This window comes from Heptranchias perlo, chromosome 18 (assembly GCF_035084215.1).
Source record: "Heptranchias perlo isolate sHepPer1 chromosome 18, sHepPer1.hap1, whole genome shotgun sequence".
Classification (NCBI taxonomy): domain Eukaryota; kingdom Metazoa; phylum Chordata; class Chondrichthyes; order Hexanchiformes; family Hexanchidae; genus Heptranchias; species Heptranchias perlo.
The window spans coordinates 50,793,572-50,811,501 of record NC_090342.1 but is presented as its reverse complement, the minus strand read 5'-3'; the positions used below and the strand labels follow the sequence as shown (position 1 = coordinate 50,811,501).

Below are 17,930 nucleotides of genomic sequence, written 5' to 3'. Positions count from 1 at the left end.
CCTGCTAAATGTTTCCTGATAGTTATAACCTCAGTTCTGGTATCATCCTTGTGAATCTTTTTTGCACCTTCTCCAGTGCCTCTATGTCCTTTGTATAATACGGAGTCCCGAACTGCACACCATATTCTAAGTGGTAGAAGGTGAGTTCACATTTTATCGCTTCCCATGCCATGAGTTGACTGTCTCTGCTTGGAGAGGGAAGAGTGAAAACATCTTATTTGAAGTGAGGCAATTCCATTGTGTTGGCGTGAAATTGGACCATGTCCTAACCTGTGCCATGCTATGGAGTCTGCATACACTGAGGCCTGGAAGCTGGCTACTTGGTTGACCTTCCAATTGGGTGAAGGTGTGCAGTGGGAGAACCTTTTAAAACAAACTGTTGATAATACCAGTTTCTGAAAGATGTTTTCCCAGTGAGGTGAGTTGGATGCTATTTCTACCTTTATACAGCCAGTGTAGTTGGAGAGCTCTCCAGGGTCTGTGGGAATCCCCTGGTGATTACTGTATAATTTATTCTCTATTTTCGTCTCGTAGGAGAAAACTTTGATCAGAGTCCACTGAGGAGAACATTCAAGTCCAAAGTGTTAGCCCACTATCCCCAGAATGTGGAGTGGAACCCTTTTGACCAAGATGCTGTCAATATGGTGAGTAGTGGATTTTAATGGTCTTTTTACCCATTGCCCCTACACAGACAATGCAACGGATCAAGGTCCATGTAAGCTTGTAGGTTTTCCCAAAGATCCTGTGGCAATATTTGGGATCTTGCCAGTTAGTTTTCATTTTCCCTTTTACCCATTTCAGCCATGCACTATGGGCGTTGGCTTCTTCATCTTGGTTTGTCCTGGCCAACATTTATCCCTCAACCAACACCTTAAATAGATGATCTGGTCATTTATCTCATTGCTGTTTGTGGAACCTTGCTGTGCACAAATTGGCTGCCGCATTTCCTGCATTGCAACAGTGACTACACTTGAAAAGTACTTCATTGGCTGTAAAGTGCGTTGGGTCGTCCTGAGATCATGAGAGGCGCTGTATAAATGCAAATGTTTTTCTTTTTGTTTTTGGTAATAAATAAAAGTTTATAACCAGAACTGTTGCAGAAGTGACATTTTGCCATAATGTGCTTATTATGGGGTGGCCTACTTGGGGTATTGATGCGCAGGACAAAAGCCTAGTCCAAAAGCAAGTGCCTAATCTTGGTCAGGCTGCCGGGGGTGATACAACAGATCCTGAGGTGAATTAGTAAGTATTTGCTATTATTGGGCAAATTTCCCTGTAGATTGGCGGGTGCTTGTAAACCCTAGGTCCTCCCAAAGGTCAGAAGAAAATAGCAGGAAATGATTGGCTTTCTTTCTCCTCTACATACTTTTTTTTGTGTGTGTGACCAGAATCAGCTATCCCCAAGGTAAACTTTGGACAGAAACAGATATTAAATGTTTCAGTTAGTTTTTCAACCCTACACCCAGGTCAGACACTGATTTGCATGTCATGCTAGCTTTATCACTTGTGGATTTGCTTCAATTTGGACAATTGCTGAGGGGTTTCTAAAAAAAAAACACTGACGGATTTTTTAAAAATTTGTTTTGCGGGATGACGGTGTAACTGGCAAGGCTGGCATTTATTATTCAGCCCTCAGTGCCATCAGAAGATGGCGGTGGGCCTTCTCCTTGAACCGTTGCAGTTCTTGCGGTGATGGTGCTCCCACAATGGTGTTAAGTGGAAAATTCCAGGGTTTTGGCCCAGCGACAATGAAGCAGGCAGCATTAAGTCATTGGCCTTTTTTAAGACTCTTTTGCATCAGTAACAAAGTGTGCAGTCTGGACTATGATGTACCAATTTTTAATGTTAATATTAATAGAAGAAAGAAAGCGAGAACATGTGAGATCAGTACCAAAATAATACATGATAAACCGCACTTAAGCCAATTAATTCGAATGTTCTGCCAACATGCTTCTTGTCTGACACCGTCACCTCACATTGTTTTTAAGAGGGTCTTTTGATGGGACAGAGAGAGCTATGTCCATGTGAGGATGGTGTATGACTTGGAGGTGATGGTATTCCCATGACATTGCTGCTCTCGTCCTTCTATGGCGGTAGAGGTAACAGGAGAGGGAGATACTGTCGAAGTAACCTTAGTGAGTTGCTGCAGGGCACCCTGTCGATCGTACGTACTGTAGCCACCGTGCGCTGTTGATGTGTTTCATGAAGCTTCCAAAAATTGTTCACTCTGTAACCCACACCAGTTCACCGTGGTGAATGGAAATATCCCATACACGAGCCAATTGCATTATCAACTCGTGATGTGGCGCTGCAGACATCATTGGATTGTTGCTGTGTGTTGGACGGAACTCGTTGTCTAATGATAATTGTGGAACATTCAAGCTGAACAATGCTGTAATGTGCTCATTTATGCTCTTTGGGAATATAGTACTTTGAAAAAAAAATCAGCTGCAACACTAATTCCTAGCCCATGAGATAAATTTTCAAAATGATAATTACTTTTCTCAACTCCATCAATATAATGAGGCAAGAAAATAGTGGAATTGTCATTAAGAACTCGTTCCAACCAACCTTTGAAATGGTCGGGGATCTGTCAGATCACCGTGAGACTTCAGGTGGTCTTTATAGATGCGGATTGGGGCGGGGGGGGGGGGTGGGGATGGTGATGATGATAAATGTCTGGCTATTGCTCATTCTCAGCCGTTAATTATGGAGTGTGGTTTCTCTGTACAGGTGCTCCTCACGATGAATGTCACTTCAGTTCTTTTTTTAAACATGCTACAGGCACTGCTTCCGAAACTGCACGTGGCCCTGACCGACAACAGTGAATGCATTTTGGTTCATACCACACAAAATACAATCTGTGAGACTTCACCATGGTGGGTTATGGTCAAGGTCCTCTCCAAGTTAAAGCAGGACTCTTAAAATGGTCCCTTTTTTTTATTCGTTCATGAGATGTGGGCGTCGCTGGCGAGGCCGGCATTTATTGCCCATCCCTAATTGCCCTTGAGAAGGTGGTGGTGAGCCGCCTTCTTGAACCGCTGCAGTCCGTGTGGTGACGGTTCTCCCACTGTGCTGTTAGGAAGGGAGTTCCAGGATTTTGACCCAGCGATGATGAAGGAACGGCGATATATTTCCAAGTCAGGATGGTGTGTGATTTGGAGGGGAACGTGCAGGTGGTGTTGTTCCCATGTGCCTGCTGCTCTTGTCCTTCTAGGTGGTAGAGGTCGCGGGTTTGGGAGGTGTTGTCGAAGAAGCCTTGGCGAGTTGCTGCAGTGCATCCTGTGGATGGTACACACTGCAGCCACTGTGTGCCGGTGGTGAAGGGAGTGAATGTTTAGGGTGGTGGATGGGGTGCCAATCAAGCGGGCTGCTTTATCTTGGATGGTGTCGAGCTTCTTGAGTGTTGTTGGAGCTGCACTCATCCAAGCAAGTGGAGAGTATTCCATCACACTCCTGACTTGTGCCTTGTAGATGGTGGAAAGGCTTTGGGGAGTCAGGAGGTGAATCACTCGCCGCAGAATACCCAGCTTCTGACCTGCTCTCGTAGTCACAGTATTTATATGGCTGGTCCAGTTAAGTTTCTGGTCAATGGTGACCCCCAGGATGTTGATGGTGGGGGATTCGGCAATGGTAATGCCGTTGAATGTCAAGGGGAGGTGGTTAGACTCTCTCTTGTTGGAAATGGTCATTGCCTGGCACTTGTCTGGCGCGAATGTTACTTGCCACTTATCAGCCCAAGCCTGGATGTTGTCCAGGTCTTGCTGCATGCAGGCTCGGACTGCTTCATTATTTGAAGGGTTGCGAATGGAACTGAACATTGTGCAATCATCAGCGAACATCCCCCATTTCTGACCTTATGATAGAGGGAAGGTCATTGATGAAGTAGCTGAAGATGGTTGGGCCTAAGACACTGCCCTGAGGAACTCCTGCAGCAATGTCCTGGGGCTGAGATGATTGGCCTCCAACAACCACTACCATCTTCCTTTGTGCTAGGTATGACTCCAGCCACTGGATAGTTTTCCCCCTGATTCCCATTGATTTCAATTTTACTGGGGCTCCTTGCTGCCACACTCGGTCAAATGCTGCCTTGATGTCAAGGGCAGTCACTCTCACCTCACCTCTGGAATTCAGCTCTTTTGTCCATGTTTGGACCAAGGCTGTAATGAGGTCTGGAGCCGAGTGCTCCCGGCGGAACCCAAACGGAGCATCGGTGAGCAGGTTATTGGTGAGTAAGTGCCTCTTGATAGCACTGTCGACGACACCTTCCATCACTTTGCTGATGATTGAGAGTAGACTGATGGGACGGTAATTGGCCGGATTGGATTTGTCCTGCTTTTTGTGGACAGGACATAGCTGGGCAATTTTCCACATTGTCAGGTAGATGCCAGTGTTGTAGCTGTACTGGAACAGCTGGGCTAGAGGCGCAGCTAGTTCTGGAGCACAAGTCTTCAGCACTACAGCCGGGATGTTGTCGGGGCCCATAGCCTTTGCTGTATCCAGTGCACTCAGCCGTTTCTCAACCAGGGGCCAACAACTTGAGGGGAGGGGAGAAAATTGGTGCAAATATGAGGAAGAGAAAGAGGGGAAAATAGTCCATGAGAAGGTTCAAAATTATGAGGGGTTTTGATAGAGCAGATAGGGAGAAACTGTTTCCACTGGCAGGAGGGTCGGTAACCAGAGGACACCGATTTAAGATAATTGGCAAAGAACCTGAGGGGAGATGAGAATTTTTTATGCAATGAGTTTTTCTGATTTGGAATGCACTGCCTGAAAGAGTGGTGGAAGCAGATTCAATGGTCACTACCACAAGGAAATTGGATATTTACTTGAAAGGGAAACATTTGCAGGGCTATGGGGAAGAGCGGAGGAGTGGAACTAATTGCATAGCTCTTTCAAAAAGCCGGCACAGGCACGATGGACCGAATGGTCGCCTTCTCTGCTGTAAGATTCTATGATTCTATTAGGAGAATTAGGAGTAAAAAGACACTTCTAGCCTTGTAGAGAACTGCTGAGTTAATCACTATTCAGCAAGTCGAAATTTGAACACATTTAGAAATTGTTTTGTGAATCACAGTTCAACACATAATTATCCTGGCTGCTGTTCAGACATTTTTTTTCAACCACCTGGTAATCTGATTTATATTGTAGGACTGATAATTACCTGAAATAAAATTTGTATTTTGCACTGAGCAGCCACCCTGTGAAAATACAATTACAGCAATGATTTAAGACTGCGGAATACACAGAATTCCGAGGACGAATTTGTTTTTTTTTCATCAAGAAAATGCACAATGTTTTGGCTGCAGTTTTAAACAATTCGATAATATGATAAGAACATAAGAAATAGGAGCAGGAGTAGGCCATACGGCCCCTCGAGCCTGCTCCGCCATTCAATAAGATCATGGCTGATCTTCGACCTCAACTCCACTTTCCCGCCCGATCTCCATATCCCTTGATTCCGCTAGAATCCAAAAATCTATCCATCTCAGCCTTGAATATATTCAATGACTCAGCATCCACAGCCCTCTGGGGTAGAGAATTCCAAAGATTCACAACCCTCTGCGTGAAGAAATTCCTCCTCATCTCAGTTTTGAATGGCTGTCTCCTTATCCTACGACTAAGCCCCCTAGTTCTACACAAAGCATTAGCCTAGAAGACTAGCACAACCTGCTCAGCAGATTCAAAAGAGCAGATAAAGCCCCAAGAAAGTTGACAGCTCAAAACAAAAAGTTAGGCCTTATGACACATGAAGACAAGGAGTTCGACTGAGAGTGCAGTGAGACTGGGGTTTGTCATAACTTAAGCTGCAGATCCTGTGTGCTGCAATTTAAATGACACTATGCGACTGCTAAAGGCATGGGATTTCTTTCCTAGCGAAGCCTGGGGTCATTCTTTCCCTCTTCTCCCAGAAAATTTTGATTTTTGATACTTTATTTGGATCATGTTCCAATGATTTAAAATATAAAAATTAAAGGCTAGGTCAGTTGAAGATTTCAAAACAGATCGATAGATCTTTGTTAGGTCAGGGTATTGAGGGATATGGAGCCAAGGCGGATGGATGGAGTTAAGATACAGTTCAGCCACGATCTAATTGAATGACGGAACAGGCTCGAGGGGCAGAATGGCCTACCCTTATTCCTATGTTCCTAATTAAGGAGTTAGAGGGAATTCAATAAAACTTTAAGATATAAAGGTTAACACCCTTTGTTAAAACAGCAGACTAAAGCAATAAACATTCATTCCCTATTATTACCAACAGTCATTTCTGGTCTCTGTTGCTGTTTTGACCCTGTCGGAAAGGTTTATTTCCTTGTTTTGGAAACAAACATTATTCTGCACTGCAATTATTAAACGCTGAAAATATGGTTTGCTGGATGATCTGAATTATATGCTGTCATGTGGCCCTGAGTAACTGGTTCCAGTCGTGGATTTGCAATCTGTTACACTTTTATTGTTCATTAATGTCCCTCCTCATGTTTCCCAGGGGATATTGACTGCTCAAATATGGATAGTGCAGCCTCTCTCCCTGGATACTGCACGGTAACAAAGGGACCACCACCAGAACACTTAAACTCAGAATGGTTTTCTAAGTTACAGAACATAATCAAGTGCCACAGCCCACCTACATCAGACGTCACAGTAGTACAATGTAGTAAACTCCTAAATATGGGAATCACAGCGTAAGGGAGGGGTGTTGACGCGAGTGGATGCACAGCGTACCAGAATTGGAAGGAAGGAGGGTGCAAGCTGGGACTGAGGGCTAGAGAAGTTTGCATGGTTAGAGAGGAGTGAGGCTGTGAGAGGATTGACAAAGGAGGATGAGGATTTTAAAGTCGATGTGCTATGGGTTGGGGAGCCAATGGAGGGCAGCGAGGTCGGAGGTGTTGGGTAGGGCGCAGAGTTCTAGACAAGTTTGTGAAGGATATAAATGGGAGGCCAATGAGGAAATCTTGCTGGGAGGTTTAGAGTCATAGAGTCATAGAGTTATACAGCACGGATAGAGGCCCTTCGGCCCATCGTGTCCGCGCCGGCCATCAAGCCCCGTCTACTCTAATCCCATATTCCAGCATTTGGTCCGTAGCCTTGTATGCTATGGCATTTCAAGTGCTCATCCAAATGCTTCTTGAATGTTGTGAGGGTTCCTGCCTCCACAACCCTTTCAGGCAGTGAGTTCCAGACTCCAACCACCCTCTGGGTGAAAAAGTTCTTTCTCAAATCCCCTCTAAACCTCCCGCCTTTTACCTTGAATCTATGTCCCCTTGCTATAGAACCCTCAACGAAGGGAAAAAGCTCCTGGGATGGGGTGAGGTAGTGTCATAGATGGGCAAAGTTGGAAGCATGCCATTTTGGTGATGGACTAAATGTGAACACTTTATACTACAGGTAACCAGTGTTCACATTGAGAACTCCCAGATCAGGTATGGCACGGGTTAGATACTAAATTAGAGGCACTCTTGTGGCCTTGACCCATGACCCCCTAGGAACTTGATTGAGATGCCTTACGGCCATTTCTCATAGGACCCCTGCACAAAGGAGACTTTCACCCCACCAATCTGGATTTTTCTTTTGGCTAGCTGGCGGAAAGCCATCACCACGCTTGAATCTCTGGACCAAACTACTGAGAGATCCGCATATGAGGATCGGTGGAGGGCAGACTCTGCCTCCATGGTGACACACCCAGTGATGGGCGTTTCAGAGGGAGTTGAGGCAGCCATTCATGATGCAGTTGATGCAGTCCAGTTTGAAAAATTACTTCAAGTGGAAGGGGACTCTCGGGACTCTTACTTTCAAAGGCAAATTTCTCCCAGCGAAGATCACACCCGTGACCTAGCTCATGGCCCCTACCAGTTAGAACATGGAGGGAACTCCAGTTCTTAGTAAAATTTGAATGGGAAAGCTCAGACTTGGTTCATGAATAGGGCCCAAATACAGGAAACTCAGATGGCTGGGAATCTGTTGAAGGGAGCAATGCACTCTTGGCTTTGAATGTCGTTGAAGGGGAATTCACTGTGTGAAATGAGATCCAGTGGTCATCTAACAGATGGCCCCACATCAAAGCTTTGTGATGAGGGGGTGCAATTGTAATTCTTCTTCACCTCGATAACGCACCTGCATTGCAGAATTTGTTTCATAAGCTTCTCTTGTGGTATATGATGTCATGTAAATCTCTCAGCTGTGACCCCCTCCTCGTAATGCACTCTGAGACATCTGTTCTGTGTATCAAAGGCATCAGCATTCCTAAGCCCTCAATTTGTCTCGACGGAATCTTGATACCACATCTCACGAACCTCTCTGCATTAGAAAGAAATGTATCAGTAGTAGAAATTAAGAGTGAATGTCTAAAGCCGCACTGGGAAATACAAGTTGAGCCCCAGCTTAAACTTGCAATGCGACACAGCAATTGAGAACAATCCAAATCGTAGCAGTAAAATGAACAGCAATAATCTCCTCCAGGCAACAACTGTTGCCAAGGGAACAACTGTTTCTATGGGGCCGCAAGTCTCGTACACTTTAGATCACGATTGGTCAAAATAGCAGAGCCTGTGCCTTCGGAGAATGTAAAATGATGCAAGTGTCGCCAATGATGGATGGCATTTGGGTGAACCAATCTACGGACTAGGTACAAAAGAACCGTTATACTCAAACCCCCGTGGGACTTCTTGAGCAAATAGCGCTGAAGGGAAATCTATCTCTTTGTACTGCCCGAATGTAATAATGAAATATTAACCTACACAATTGACCGATAAATATGGCCTGTTGTTCCCTTAAAACGCTGAAGGTTTTTTTTAGATTCGACTGGAATGCTCAGTCTCCGTTAGATCTAGGATTTTAAAATTAACTGTACAGGAGGAGTGATGGTGTATAAAGTGTTGTCTCATTGTGATATTGCCTGTTTCCCCCTTCCCATATTTGCACTCTTCATGTAGTATTGTGGCATTGTGTCCAAAAGCAATTTGACACCGGTCTTTATTGTGCATCCCCCTCCTCTTCATCCCACCATTGGCAACACAGCCTTCAGCCACCTGGGTCCCACTCTCGAGAATTCTCTCCACCACCTCTCTCTCCTCCTCTAATATACTCCAAGCTTTTGGGCACCTCTTTTCATCTCTCCTTTCTTGGCTTGGTGTCCATTTTCTTCATGACCATCTGTGAAGCGCCGTGGAACGTTTGTTACTTTAGAGGCACTATATCAATGGACGTTGTTGGCGTTCTTCTCCCACAGAAAATCCCAACAAAATCGTTTCAAGTTCTCAGCTCAGGATTAATAACATGACCAGATGTCAAGATGGTCCCTTTACTTTTTCCCAACAGTGTGCTTCAGCCCCAACTTCAGAAGAGGGCCCCCTGCTGCACTCATATGGTATTTTTCCATTTCCCATACCAGGCCACCCAGTGCGACATTGTTAATGTAGCGTTAAACTGGCTCAAATTTGTGCTAGGCCCTTGCCTACTAGGAACTGGGTTGTGATTGCCAGTCCCATTCTCTGGAATCCACTACCTAAACCCTTTCATATCTCACTTACTTGCTCTCTCTGCTCCCCCCCCCCCCCACTTTAAAGCCTCCTTAAGATGCACCACCTTGAGCAAGCTTTTGGGCTTGCAGCCAGAGACATGGCTCTCAGATGCGTATTAGGTGACAGCCCAGCTTTGGACACTTTTGATCCTTTCTAAGGTGCCTGAAGTAGCAGCCCTTCACTGAACAGATGGTTCAATCTCACTCTGACCACAGATTAAAGTGGTGCTTTATGAACTGTCTCTGTTTCGCACTGAAATTGTTGCAATGCATGTTGAGCATCAAAAATGTTTCTGCAATTATTACCCATTTCATCCATTATACAAATGATTCAAATAGATTTTTATTTTAAAATAGGCTTTTTCACGCAAAGGAAGAACTTGCATTCACCATAACGTATTATAACGTCCTCAGGATGTACCAAGACCTTTTGCATCTAATGAACTACTTTTTGAAGTGTCTCCACTGTTATGTGCAGTATTCTGGCAGACATTTTGTGCACAGCAAGATCCCACAAATAGCAAATGGTATGAATGAGCAGTTGATCTGTTTTTGGTGGTGTTGATTGAAGTAGGAATGTCACCCAGGACACCAGGAGAGCTCCCCGCTCTTTTTCAAATTAGTGCGGTGAGGTCTTTTACAGGCAGGTGAACCTCAAATTAACGTCTTATCTGAAAGACGGACCACTGACAGAGAAGGACTCGTTCAGTACTGCATGGAAGCATCGGCCTTGATTATCTGCTCAAGTCCCGAAGTGGGGCCGCATCCTTCCAAGTCAGGCAAGAGTGTGACCGACTGAGCCAAGCTGATACAAAGGAAGGCAATATTTAGCTAACATGGACAGTAGGGAGATAATGTGCAGGCTTTCTTCTGCTCATGGCTTTTGCTCCCTGATAATCTTTTAGGTCCCTGACCCGTCTGCCCTCTCAGGTGGATGTAAAGGATCCCTCGGCACTATTCGAAGAAGAGCCAGAGGAGTTCTCTCCAGTGTCCTGGCCAATATTTATCCCTCAACCAACATCACTTTAAAAAAAAAAAGAATTATCTGGTCATTTATTTAATTGCTGTTTGTGGGATCTTGCTGTGCGCAAATTGCCTGCAGCATTTCCTACATTACAACAGTGACTACACTTCAAAGCGCTTTGGGACATCCTGAGGTCATGAAAGGTGCGATATAAATGCAAATTCTTTCTTTCTTGTATCATTCGTTTGTTTTGGTATTTTAGTTTTCTTATGAACCAGCCAACCACACTCATTATAGACGGACGTTCACCTCCTGTGGGTGGTGTCAACTGTCGACATGTGCATCTCCTGTAGTCATTGGCCCCTCTCGAAGGATTGACCCACTTCCATTCAGTTGACAGTGGTGCTGATTTGAGTCACTACAAGCTCGCTGATACTCCGAGCTGGATCAGCACCTTTAGCCGTCCACTGAAGGAGTCCCTCATCTCTACAGCAGACCAGAAGACCCAGGGTCTCTGCTGCCATTGGCTGAATGGGTCATGTGTCCCTTCCGCTGGACCGAGAATGGTTGGAGCCCTGCTCCCGAGCCTCTGCTGGTGCGCGACTCCAGCTGGCTGCTGGTGAGGTGATTTTCCCTCCCTCTCAAGGAATTGCTTGGCCTCCACTCAGTACATCCTCAGCTGAGATCAGGAGAAATGTTGAGAAACTAAAGTAAGGGATCAAGACCCATAATGTGGGCACACCATAGGTGGAAAAGAGGAAACCAGGTTAATCCAGATGAAGCAGACGTTATGTTAATGAATTAAGATTAGGCCTAAAGCAACAACACTCTGCACCACTGGTTCTACTCCAATTGAACCCCCTCCTCATAATGGTGATATCATCAAAGCTACTGCTTTCCCATTCTGAGGTCCAGCCCACTGCCTATACACATGAATCTAACAGCTTGACTGGTGAGGAAATGTCCAGTTTTTGGTTTGCCTGCCCTGCAGCAGTGAAGTATGCGTTGCCATAAGCAGTGGCTCAGTGGTGGCACTCTCGCTTCAGAGACAGAAGATTATGAGTTCATATCTCCAGAGACTTGAACACAAAGTCTAGCCTGACACTCCCAGTGCAGTACTGAGGGAGTGCTGCACTGTCAGAGGGTGCCGTCTTTCGGATGAGGCGTTAAACCGAGGCCCCGTCTGCTCTCGACGTAAAAGATCCCATGGCACTATTCGAAGAAGAACAGGGGTGTTCTCCTTGAAACCCTGGCCAATATTTATCCCTCAACCGACATCACAAAAACAGATTATCTGGTCATTATCATATTGCTGTTTGTGGAATCTTGTTGTGCGCAAATTGTCTGCTGCATTTCCTACACTACACTTCAAAATTACTTCATTGGGTGTAAAGTGCTTTGGGACGCCTGAGGTTGTGAAAGGCGCTATATAAATGCAAGTGCAAGTCTTAAGCTGGGGGATATGAAGACATCAGTATCTTGAACCTTCCTGCTGAAGATTAGGTGGAAGAAATGCAACAGCTGTCGGTGGGAATCTACATGTACTTAGATTGCGCACATCTGATCCGATGCTTCGAGCCATCTCATTGGTCCATGGTAATCAGTGTGCCGGCTTGGCTCAGTTGGCTACATTGCCATCTCTTTCCCAGAAGGTTGCGGGTTCAAGCTACATAACCCAGCCTGATGCCCCAGTCGAGCAGTACTGAGGGAGTGCTGCAATGTCGGAGGTGCCGTCCTCTGGATGAGACATTAAAACCGAAGCCCCGTCCGCCTGCTGCACTGGCTGAGTTGGATGTTAAAGATCCTATGGCACTACTAGAAGAAGAGCAGATCTCCCTCAGCCAAGGACAGGGTAACTGGTCATTCATCTTGCAAGTCTGCTCGCTGGGGCCTAATGAGATGTCAGCATTCCACTCCCCAGTCCTGTCTGTGCTGTGCTCCACTCCCTGACTCCACCCAAGAGTCCAGACAGAATTAATTTTTCTTTTGAAATCAGAAAGGGGAAATGAACCTGAAACTTTACAAAAAGAACAGAATATTCCAACCAATTCTGTCCCCTTTTTGACCAACATCAGTCCGACAAATTTCCAGTTAATCTGTTTTTGATTAAGGTGGAGGAAAATGTAAGCCAGGACAATGGGAGCAATTCCCTGCTCCTCAAATAGTGCCATGGGATCTTTAACACCCTCCCAGAGCAAGTCGATGGGGCCTGGATTTAATCTGTCATCCAGAACATGGCACCTCCGACAATGCAGCACTGCCTCACTGTTTGCACTGGAGCATCAGATGTATGTAACCTACAGTTTTCTGACTCAACGACAACTTGCATTTATATAGCGCCTTTAACATAGTAAAACATACCAAGGCGCTTCACAGGAGTGTTATCAAACAAAATTTGACACTGAGCCACATCAAGAGATGTTAGGACAAAGCTTGGTCACAGGGATAGGTTTTAAGGAGCGACCTAAAGGAGGAAGAAAGGCAGAGAGGTTTAGGGAGGGAATTCCAGAGCTTTGGACCTAGGCAGCTGAAGGCACGGCCACCAATGGTGGAGCGATGGAAATTGGGGATGCGCAAGAGGCCAGAATTTGAGGAATGCAGAGATCCCTGAGGATCGTAGGGCTGGAGGAGATAGGGAGGGGCTAGGCAATGGAGAGATTTGAACGCTAGGATGTGAATTTCAAGATCGAGGCTTGCCGGACTGAGAACCAGTGTTGGTCAGCAAGCACAGGGGTGACGGGTGAACGGGACGTGACGCGAGTTAGGATACGGGCAGCAAAGTTTTGGATGAGTTCAAGTTTACGGAGAGCGGTAGGTGGGAAGCCTGCCAGGAGAGCATTGGAATAGTCAAGATTGGAGGTTTCAAAGGCATGGATGGAGGTTTCGGCAGCAGATGAGTTGAGGCAATGGGCGATATTACGGAGCTGGAAGTAAGTGGTCTTGATGATGGAGAGGATACGGGGTCGGAAGTTCGTCTCGGGGTCAAATAGGACGCCAAAGTTGCAAAGTCTGGTTCAGCTTCAGACAGTGGCCAGGGAGAGGGATGGAGTTGGTGGCCGGGGAGTCAGGCAATAATGCTGCCAAGTTGTTTACAGATGTGTTGCTGGTGATGGTGATAAATTAGGACTGTTGCACAAGAGGTGCATCATGCAGTAACTGCGTTATATTCTTATAAGCTATATTTCTGCGCTAATAAGATCCCGGACAGATATTGCATAATCATTTCCCTCACTACCACTTGACAGATAAATCTCCCAGACAGCAGGACACTGGGAAATAAGTCACTTTGGCCACTAAGCCTCGAAGTGGTGCTTATATTCTGACGGCTTTGGTATTGTACAAAATTATGGGCGGAACTTGCAAGTTGAGGTCAATGGAAAGGGAAATCGGACAGGTGTATAATGACCACCTGAACCATTACCACTTGTTTTATACCCCCACTGAAGTCAAAAGTTCTGCCCAAAATAGCATCTCCCTGTATATATTTTTAAAATTCATTCTGGGGATGTTGATGTCTCTGGATTATTGCCCGTCCCTAGTTGCCCTTGAGAAGGTGGTGGTGAGCCGCCTTCTTGAACCGCTGCAGCCCGTCTGGTGAAGATACTCCCACAGTGCTGTTGGGTAGGGAGTTCCAGGATTTTGACCCAGCAACTACAAAGGAACGGCGATATATTTCCAAGTTAGGATGGTGTGTGACTTGGAGGGGAACATAAGAAGAACATAATGAATAGGAGCAGGAGAAGACCATGCTTGTGCAATTACTGTCCCACGCACTTCCCATACAGTGAATTACTTGGAAGTGCAGTGACTGTCAGGGTGCTCGCAAATGTGGCAACAAAGTTCCCACAAATAACAGTCAGGTTAACTGACCAGTTAATCTGGTTTGGTGATTGAACAACTGCAGCGGAGAAGTAAATCTGCAGGTTTGTTGCAAAAATAGTGCAGAATATTGGTGACAATATGCTAAATAAGCCCAGTGATAGCTCTAAGGTTTGGAATGATGGTACAATTGTGTCCAGAATTCCCGCAATGATTTCCCTGCATTTATACTAATTTTTGCATCTGAAGATGCTCCGGTAATCTCCAAAGTGTTAAGCCGGTGAGCGACACAACTTGCTTGATCCCTTTAGATTCCAGCCTTCACTTCACATCCAGTGCTGCTTTTCAGCCACTTCTCTCTCACTCAGAGGAGTCCAGGATTCTCTTGGCCTTCCTAGGCTCAGTGGTAGCACTCTCGCCTCTGAGTCAGAAGGTCGTGGGTTCAAGTCCCACTCCAGAGACTTGAGCACGTAATCCAGGCTGACATTCCCAGTGCAGTACTGAGGCAGTGCTGCACAGTTGGAGGTGCCGTCTTTTGGATGAGATGTTAAAACTGTCTCAGGTGGACGTTAAAGATCCCATGGCACTATTCACAGAACAGCAGGAGAGTTCTCCCCGGTGTCCTGGCCAATATTTACCCCTCAACCAACACCTAAAGCAGATTATCTGGTCATTATCACATTGCTGTTTGTGGGAGCTTGCTGTGCGCAAATTGGCTGCTGTGTTTCCTACATTGCAACAGTGACGACTCTTCAAAAGTACTTCTTTGACTGTAAAGCACTTTGGGACGTCCTGAGGTTGTGAAAGGCGCTATATAAATGCAAGTTTGTTCTTCTTTCTTTATATATAAACGAGCAGGTTTAATGCCAGGCCTGCGTTAACTGATCTTGGCCTAGATAGCAACCAGGATGCCATACAATTGGCTTCACCGCCCTTGGGTTAGGGGAGGAGGCCAGTCGGGGGGATGCGGTCAGGGGTGGGGGAAGAGACCTAAGTCCGTGCTGCTGATTGCTGTCCATTGGTGTGGAAGTGTGTGGGCACATTGAGTGACAATAGAATCAGGCTCAGCTGTGATGGTCTGCAACACGCTCACTCGAAGCTGACACATGAGCAATGGTCACTTGAGCGAGGACCTGCGGAGCGACTGACCCACATGGAGCGATAACGCCCGGCAAGGACACCCAACAATTTGAAGAGGGGAGCGGGAAAATTGGTGAGAAAATGAGGGTAAACTTTAAGACTTGGCTGTTTAATCTAAATGGTCGGTCAGTTAGATTCTCTGTTCTTAAAGTGCTAACCTCTCTTTAATGAGCTGTCATTTTTAACTGTATTGTAATGTGTATCCCTGACTGCCTTGCCTGTGAGGATGGTACATTTAAACTCCTACATCCTATTTACGTTCAGAAGTAAAACTTAAGCTGATGTAATAGCCTGTGCGGATTAGAAACCGGCAGTGGGTTAGACTTTAAAAAAAAAATTCATGAGTCACTTTACCGTGGCTAAGCTTAAGCACACTGATAGGCAAGTAATAGCAGCCTGCCTAATCAGTCTCTCTGCAGAGCATGTGAGGCTCTAAGAACGTCACTGGCTCTGGCTGTGGGTCTGGCAGTAGACCAGCTGTATTAATACTTAAAGGACCAATATATCTATATACAAAACATGTTGTTGTGTTTACTGAATCACAGCCGTTCACTCAATCTGACTGCCTCAGTAATGATTCCAAAACATGATAATAATGACCCCTGACCAGCGAAAGTCACCATTATTGTCAACGGGCTCTTTAGTCAACCAACACTTGTGGCCCGATGTTAATGGTGACCGAGCTTAGCCATGGTGCTCAGTAAGATTGAAACTCCTCTACTGACAGTATAGACTGTAGCAGAAATTTCAAACTTTTCTCTATACAGAGAATATTGCTCTGCTGCAAATATTGACATGCTCACTGGAAACCCTCCTGTCTCAACATCAGATAGACAGTGTAAGCCTGCCAAAGGAAAACAGTGCTATGTTTATTTTAAAAATAATAAAGCAACAGAAATGACATGCTAGTAAGTCAACAAATTCAGAAAAATGCAGAAATCTTATGATACGTGGGCAGAAATCTAATGACCTTGAGGGCCTCTGGGATCCCCTCGTGGACCTCCCATAATCCAGTGACCCCGGTTTGAAAACCCACGAATTATAGAGCTTGCTCGCACTGGCTGAGCAGCATGGGTAAGCTCTGCCTCCATTAGTCGGAACTTGACTGTATCTGTAGAGTTAGCAGGAGAGGAAAAAGTTATGTTAAAAGCAAGAAAAACGTATAGAAAGGAAATGAAATAAAAGGCAAACCAAGTAAATACTTCATGTGTTGGCTGTCTGTTCCCACCATTATACTTCACTGAGATGTTAGTGACAACCCAGAGGCCATGAGACTTGCCCTCGTCATTGGCCAGGGGTCAGAATCCTGGAAAGTAATGGTGAAGGAACTTGGTTTGATTGGAGATTGTGACCTTCAGTTCAAGGTTTCCTGCAAACTTTATTCTTGTCACCAAAACAACATGGATCTCAGGGGAGTTCTAATTGCAGTTGGTTGTTTGTCCTGGTGAGCTAGAATACTTAATGGACAACTTTGTCAAACGGACATACGAAAATGACAAACCAGCTGGTCTTTTCCTGCCTATCAAGCCTGCCCCACACTTAGCATTATTAGACACTTCCTATCCCCCCCACCCCCAACAGCAATGTAATCGCCTGGGAGAGGAAAAAAAAACGGGGCAATAAGGGAAGAAAAACTCTAGAATTTTCCTCTCTGACCCCCTCAGGCAATTGATTATTGTCCAGGAGGTCACATTCTCGGGCTGAGTGGCCATTTCTTTTTCTTTGTGCTTTCTGAGAGGACAGAAACTATTTTAAAGAGGTTAAGAGTTTTCGACCTTTTATAATGGTGTAGTTAATTTGTAGTATCTATAACTATAGTCTTTACCATTATAATAGGGGGCAAACTTTGGGCAAAAATACAGATCGCTTTAGTGCGCAATGCCAAATAAAGGGAGAGCTGGATTTGGATTCCAGCTGACATTCCCATCTGAGTGCCTCCAATAGCTCAGTTACTGATCTCGGATGAGTCTTTAGACGCAGTGCTGGCAAAGGCAAAGAATGTAGTTGATGACAGGAAGGAAAACTCAACAGAGGTCCCCTCTTTGGTGCCCCCTGGTGACCGGTCACACAGCAGCCCTGGAGGAAGCTTGTGGAGATGCCCACAGTTGTTTACCTGATTCTCCAGTTGGAATCCAGGGTGCCCACTTCAGAAAACAATCAAGGGAGCAAAATGGGGATTATAAATGTACTCCCCCTCAACAGGGGGAAAAATACCCGGTGTGGCACAAAGGTGAGACATACTGTTAAGTGCATTAACCTTGAACGAGGAGGTCTGAATTTGAATCTCCATTTCAAGTGTTGTTCAGTCTTCCACTTGCATGAGTTTGCCAGGCTGATGTTGGAGGATGAAGATTCCTTTCCCTTTTCCCACAGCACTGAATTGTGTTTCTTGGAATGGCAGGAAACCCATGGGCTAGATCTGAGAAGCAGAGTACAGATGGGGAGCCGTGCCCTCCACACTCCCCCTATATACCCTCCATTCACTCTTAC

General features: G+C 45.6%; 1 protein-coding gene across 5 annotated transcripts in view; it reads left to right on the top strand.

The window, feature by feature from the left end:
- Positions 1 to 17,930, top strand: part of LOC137334860 (DENN domain-containing protein 5B-like) — a 246,399-nt gene that overhangs the window by 102,661 nt on the left and 125,808 nt on the right. For all 5 annotated transcript variants that reach the window (XM_067999894.1, XM_067999892.1, XM_067999893.1 and 2 more), the window contains one exon: positions 535 to 644. In XM_067999894.1, coding sequence (XP_067855995.1) covers positions 535 to 644 — 110 coding nt within the window. The remainder of the gene's footprint in view (positions 1 to 534; positions 645 to 17,930) is intronic.